This window comes from Erythrolamprus reginae, chromosome 6 (genome assembly GCF_031021105.1).
Source record: "Erythrolamprus reginae isolate rEryReg1 chromosome 6, rEryReg1.hap1, whole genome shotgun sequence".
Lineage (NCBI taxonomy): Eukaryota > Metazoa > Chordata > Lepidosauria > Squamata > Dipsadidae > Erythrolamprus > Erythrolamprus reginae.
The window spans coordinates 14,346,266-14,353,234 of record NC_091955.1 but is presented as its reverse complement, the minus strand read 5'-3'; the positions used below and the strand labels follow the sequence as shown (position 1 = coordinate 14,353,234).

General features: G+C 42.2%; 1 protein-coding gene across 3 annotated transcripts in view; it reads right to left on the bottom strand.

Annotated features, from left to right (window-relative positions):
- Positions 1-4,593: 4,593 nt before the first annotated feature.
- The window catches only part of EFCAB6 (EF-hand calcium binding domain 6), a 175,646-nt gene continuing 173,270 nt past the window's right edge, over positions 4,594-6,969 (bottom strand). For all 3 annotated transcript variants that reach the window (XM_070755297.1, XM_070755298.1, XM_070755299.1), the window contains one exon: positions 4,594-4,808. In XM_070755297.1, the coding sequence (XP_070611398.1) occupies positions 4,686-4,808 (123 nt within the window). In that variant the 3' untranslated portion in view covers positions 4,594-4,685. The remainder of the gene's footprint in view (positions 4,809-6,969) is intronic.

The following is a 6,969-nucleotide window of genomic DNA, read 5'->3' as shown; positions in this document are numbered from 1 at the left end:
TGTACATGTTGTGTTTATTATTGTTGTTAGCTGCCCCGAGTCTGCGGAGAGGGGTGGCAAAGAAATCCAATAAATAATAATAATAATAATAATAATAATTATTATTATTATTATTATTATTATTATTATTATTATTATTATTATTATCCTCGCTGTGAAAATATTTTCTGGTGAAGATGGTGGGTCAGACCACGAACTGTTAGCTGCCAAGGAAAAGTTCAGGTGTTGCACTGTCAAAAGAACCACCCATGATTCAAGAATGTGAAGCCAAGAAGATTCCCCCAGCATGTGCAGTTGAAGTTAAGAACAGATTTAAACATTGGAAGAATTGCAACGTCCAGCATAAATAACATCTAGAAGAGTAAAGCCACAGCCTCAAAAGCAAAGGCAGATTGCAATAATTTTTCAAATTGCTATTTTTGACTGCGAAACGTGGACTCTGAAGACTACAGACAGGAGATGGGTGGAAGCCTTTGAAGCTCTCTATATGGGGCTACCTTTGAAGTGTTCAAAAACTTCAGACCGTGCAGAATACAGCCGCGTGAGCGGTCATGGGGCTCTCCAGACCTACCCATGTCTCTCCAACACCCCGCGGCCTGCATTGGTTGCCGATTGGTTTCCGGATGCAATTCAAAGTGTTGGTAATGACCTACAAAGCCCTACATGGCATCGGGCCAGATTACTTGTGGGACCGCCTTCTGCTGTATGAATCCCAGTGACTGGTTAGGTCCCACAGAGTCGGCCTTCTCCAGGTCCTGTCAACCAAACAATGTCGTTTGGTGGAGCCGAGGGGAAGAGCCTTCTCTGTGGGGGGCCCGGCCCTCTGGAATCAGTTCCCCCCAGAGATTTGCATTGCCCCTACCCTCCTTGCCTTTTGCAAGATTCACTTATGTTGCCAGGCTTGGGGCAATTAGATCAAGACCCCCTGGCCAATAAATGTGATGTATGGCTGTGATTGAATTTGTTTGATTAATTTTAATACATTGGAGGTTTTAGCTTACATAGTTTTTTAATTAACTAGATTTCTCTTTGTATTCACTGTTTTATATTGTACCCTGTGAGCCACCTCAAGTCTTCAAAGAGGGGCGGTACACAAATCTAATAAATAATAATAATAAAATAATAATAACTATGGTGCTGGAGGTGACTATTACAAACCCCATCGACCGCAAATATAGTAAAGATGTCCTAGACCAGGGGTGTCAAACCTGTGGCCTGGATGTGTCATGTGCTGGCCATGCCCACCCCTGGTTTACCGAAGGGAGGGAGTTGTGATACATCATGTGACACTGCCAGTTTAACACCCCTGTCCTAGACTAAACCTCGCCAAAAACACCACTTGAAGGTAAGATCGCCAAATAGGGGCTATCATAGTTTGACCGTGTCACACAAACTGACTCACTCAAAAAACCAATAATGCTGGGAGTGATCAACAGAAAAGGAGAAGGGACCCCATTAGTACATAGAAACATAGAAACACAGAAGACTGACGGCAGAAAAAGACCTCATGAACCATCTAGTCTGCCCTTATACTATTTTTTGTATTTTATCTTAGGATGGATATATGTTTATCCCAGGCATGTTTAAATTCAGTTACTGTGGATTTATCTACCACATCTTCTAGAAGTTTGTTCCAAGGATCTACCACTCTTTCAGTAAAATAATATTTTCTCATGTTGCTTTTGATCTTTCCCCCAACTAACTTCAGATTGTGTCCCCTTGTTCTTGTGTTCACTTTCCTAAAAACACTTCCCTCCTGGACCTTATTTAACCCTTTCACATATTTAAATGTTTCGATCATGTCCCCCCTTTTCCTTCTGTCCTCCAGACTATACAGATTGAGTTCATTAAGTCTTTCCTGATACGTTTTATGCTTAAGACCTTCCACCATTCTTGTAGCCCGTCTTTGGACCCGTTCAATTTTGTCAATATCTTTTTGTAGGTGAGGTCTCCAGAACTGAACGCAGTATTCCACCAGCGCTCTATACAGCGGGATCATAATCTCCCTCTTCCTGCTTGTTATACCTCTAGCTACACAGCCAAGCATCCTACTTGCTTTCCCTACCGCCTGACTGCACTGTTCACCCATTTTGAGACTGTCAGAAATCACTACCCCTAAATCCTTCTCTTCTGAAGTTTTTGCTAACACAGAACTGCCAATACAATACTCAGACTGAGAATTCCTTTTCCCCAAGTGCATTATTTTACATATTGATTGGACACTATAAAGGATGACACCACGATGATCAATGGCAGGAGGCGGTGTGAGACAGAGGGGCATGGACAGTGCTGACCCACAGAGTGGCCAAAGATCAGACACAACTGAATAGTTGACAATTTGACAATGACAAGTATAAAGGGAGATGACCAGAGGGTCAGTTGTCAGCTTCTAACACAGGCCAATCTGCAGAAAGGACATTTTATTCTGGGAATATGCAAGAGAATTGCTCCCCACCCTCCACAAGCTGTGGTTCAATCCCTGGCATTTGTCACGTGCTGAAAAATAGCAAAGACGTGGTCTTATTTTCAGGGCATACAACAAATTCAAGATGGCAGCCCTGATAATGGGATGGAACCTCGGATTGGCTTTGATGTACATTTGTGCATTAAAAATACAGAATTTTGGTGGTCCCGCACTTAACTTTTTTGACTAGTTGATGTCTCTGTGGACATCTCTGGTGGAGAAAGATAAGGGACTATAGAGAAAAAACAGAGGGGTGGAAAAAAAGTTTCAGTTGGCCATCAATTTCCTTCAAATTATTTCAGGCCAATGTGAAGCAGAGACACAGGCTGGCATCAACAACAACACAAGAGCACACAACAGATTTAAACTTAATATTAAACGCTCCAAACTTGACTGTAAAAAATATGACTTCAGTAACCGAGTTGTCGAAGCGTGGAACTCATTACCGGACTCCATAGTGTCATCCCCAAACCCCCAACACTTTACCCTTAGATTATCTATGGTTGACCTATCCAGATTCCTAAGAGGTCAGTAAGGGGCGAGTACAAGTGCACTAGAGTGCCTTCCGTCCCTTGTCCTATTGCTCTCCTATATCTCCTATACCTTTCTTCTATTCCTATAGCTCTTCTTCTATTCTTTCATTGATATGTTCTATTACTATATCTTCTTTTCTATTATTTCTTAGATATATTTTACTATGAGTATCTCCTCTATAACCTTTTTCATGTATTTTACTATGTGTATACACACTAAAACCCTCATTGTGTATTGGACTAACTAACTAACTAACTAACTAACTAACTAACTAACTAACTAACTAACTAACTAACTAACTAAATCCCCCAAGTGAATGTGCTATTCCAGCTCTGGAAATGTCATTCGGATACAGAAGGACTTTTTAATTACACCGGTCCCATTTTTAACAAACTTGACACATCAAAACCAGGATCAAAATGTATGCATAGACAATTTCCACAGGCTTATTGCATAGCTACCACTTCTGCAGGATTCAGAGGTAACTAATTTCTGAATAATGGAGTATAACATATTAAATACAATCTGTTGTGGTGAGCTCTGGCCCAGCTCCTGCCCCAAGGACTGTGGATGTGGGGGAGACATCCACATGCTGCAGGCCTGTTTTGCCCCTGGTGGAATCTGATGATGAAGGCTCCTCTGACCAAGAAGACATGAGTGACAGGGAGGAGAAGAGTGTGGCAGACAGCTCAGAAGGAGATCAATTATCTAGCTCCTCCTTGGATTCGGAACAAGAGTTAATGATACAGCCAGGCATGTGGAGAGCGATGCATAGGCAACAACAACTGAGAGATTATTATCAAAGAAAATGAGGCCACCTGGGGTTGGGTAATTAGTGAGGCTGCTATAAATAGCAGCCTGTGGTTTGGCCATTGTGGAGGATTATCTGATCGTTGTGTTTCATGACTGCTTTACTGACTTTGACTTTTTGTGTGCTGATTTTTCCCTGCGTTGAAACTAAACCAGAGCAAAGTGTGTTTCACTTTGTGAAAGAAGAAGGACTGTGAATTGCCTCACAGCTGCAAGCTAAGTATCACAGAACTGATAAGGGACTTGTACAAACTACCAGTTTGTTTGGAGACGAGTGCTCTTTGCTATAACAAAAGAGGGCTTAGTTTAAGTGAATTTTCAATATAAAGAACATTGTTTTGAATTTTCAAACGTGTGTGTGTCTGAAATTTGTACCTGTGAATTTTTGGGAGGATTCTGCCAGAGAGCCCGACAGAACAAAAATGTATGCATAGACAATTTCCACAGGCTTATTGCATAGCTACCACTTCTGCAGGGTTCTGAGGTAACTAATTTCTGAATAATGGAGTATAACATATTAAATACAATCCATTTAGAAAACGGAAACAAATAAAATCGAGTGTGGTGCCTTTTAAAATCTAAATTAAAATCTCCTGTTCTTAATAATCCTTTAATTGTGTGTGGGGGTTTTGGAACTGTCGCTGTAATTGTTTTCTGTTTTCACAGCTAAGTGGATTTTGAGAAAATTAATAGTACCAAACTAGTGTAGACTGGCTTCACCAAACACTGCTAGTTTCTATACGATCAGCTTTAAAAGATTGCTGATGAAATGTTGAGCAAGAGGCTGAATTTATATGGTTTTATTAACTTCAAAATTGATAAATTTTGCTAATGATTCTTCAAGTTGAAGGGTGACTTCCCTTCCCCCCTTTTTTTCTTATTGCAGGAATGCTCTTAGGAATTCATTGTAGGAGATTTTGGAAGTTAAGTTTTTGTCATAATATTCCAAGATGTGAAAAAATTCCTCTTCGGAGAGATTGATTCCATATTTTCGTAGCACCTGCGGAAGAGATAGAAAAACAGGATATAGATCTGATCTTTAACTATTTACCATGCAGAAAATTTTGTGGCAGAGAATCAAAGTGGAACACTATTTCAACCAATTCAGAAATATTAGACATAATTTCCACCCTGGAGACAACTTGGCTTTATGGCTGCTGCTCAGATCGTCAAGAAAACTAGCTAATTTGGGAATTAGGCCAACATGGGGTATCACAATTCCATCGACTCCGACAACCTATGTTTGAATGACGGATTAAAATGGGCTTTCCTTGGAAATGATGGAGCGAAAACATGACTAAGATGGCAATGGCTAGAATTTGTCAACCACAATCACATCAGCCAGGGAGGTTTTCCAAACACTGTAACACATAACAGTGGAAGTGATGTGCCGGTGCCTGGAGGCTGTTGGGGCCTGGATGGGTGTCAACAAACTCAAACTCAACCCAGACAAGACGGAGTGGCTGTGGGTCTTGCCTCCCAAGGACAATTCCATCTGTCCATCCATTACTCTGGGGGGAGAATCATTGACCCCCTCAGAGAGGGTTCGCAACTTGGGCGTCCTCCTTGATCCAGAGCTCACATTAGAGAAACATCTTTCAGCTGTGGCGAGGGGGGCGTTCGCCCAGGTTCGCCTGGTGCATCAGTTGCGACCCTATTTGGACCGGGAGTCACTGCTCACAGTCACTCATGCCCTCATCACCTCGAGGCTCGACTACTGTAACGCTCTCTACATGGGGCTACCCTTGAAAAGTGTTCGGAAACTTCAGATCGTGCAGAATGCAGCTGTGAGAGCAATCATGGGCTTCTCTAAATATGCCCACGTCACACCAACACTCCGCAGTCTGCATTGGTTGCCGATCAGTTTCCGGTCACAATTCAAAGTGTTGGTTATGACCTATAAAGCCCTTCATGGCACCGGACCAGATTATCTCAGGGACCGCCTTCTGCCGCACGAATCCCAGCGACCAGTTAGGTCCCACAGAGTTGGCCTTCTCCGGGTCCCGTCAACTAAACAATATCGCTTGGTGGGACCCAGGGGAAGAGCCTTCTCTGTGGTGGCCCTGGCTCTCTGGAACCAACTCCCCCAGAGATTAGAATTGCCCCCACCCGCCTTGCCTTTCGTAAACTACTTAAAACCCACCTCTGCCGCCAGGCATGGGGGAATTAAGATTTCTTCTCCCCCTAGGCCGTTACAATGGTATGCATGGTATGTTTGTATGATTTTCTATATTAAGGGGTTTTAATTTGCTTTTAGTATTGGATTATTATTGTATATTGTCTATGATTGCTGTTAGCCGCCCAGAGTTTTCGGAGAGGGGCGGCATATAAATCCAATAAAACTTGAAACTTCCATTTTTCAATCCCAACCCACCTCTACTTTCCCAAGGAGGAATCTATACTACTATATTAAGATAGGCATTTTTTTTTGTTTAAAATAAAGGCAGTCCTCGACTTATGACTATAATTGAGCCTGCTTTTACAGTCATAGGTTGTGATGGTTGTTATGCAGGTCATCACATGGCTGCGCCTGATTTTATGATTTTTTTGTGTGTGGCCAGTTGTTAAGTAAATAGCAGGTCATAGTACCATGGTTGTTAAGCCAATCCATTGCTCACCATGGTGCATTTCTTGCCTGGAAACGAAGTTAAATAGCAAAAAATGTTGTAAGTCACAATAACATACTGTGGGGCATTGCTAACACCAGCTGGTTGCTGAACGACTAAAATGCTATCATGGAACTGGGGGAGGCATCAAAACTTCAAATGTAGCTAGGTGATAAGTACAGTGGTACCTCTACCTAAGATCAGCTCTACTTATGGAATTTTCTAGATAAGAACCGGGTTTTCAAGATTTTTTTTGCCTCTTCTCAAGAAACATTTTCCATTTAGAAACCTGAGCCTCCAAAACTGTAAACCGGAAAAGGCAGAGAGAAACTTCCATGGGGCCTCTCTAGGAATCTCCTGGGAGGAAACAGGGCTGGAAAAGGTGGGGAGAAGTCTCCGTGGGGCCTCTTTAGGAATCTCCTGGGAGGAAACAGGGCCTCCACCCTCCCTGTGGTTTCCCCAATCGCATGCATTATTTGCTTTTACAATGATTCCTATGGGAAAAATTGCTTCTTCTTACAAACTTTTCTACTTAAAAAGCTGGTCACGGAACGA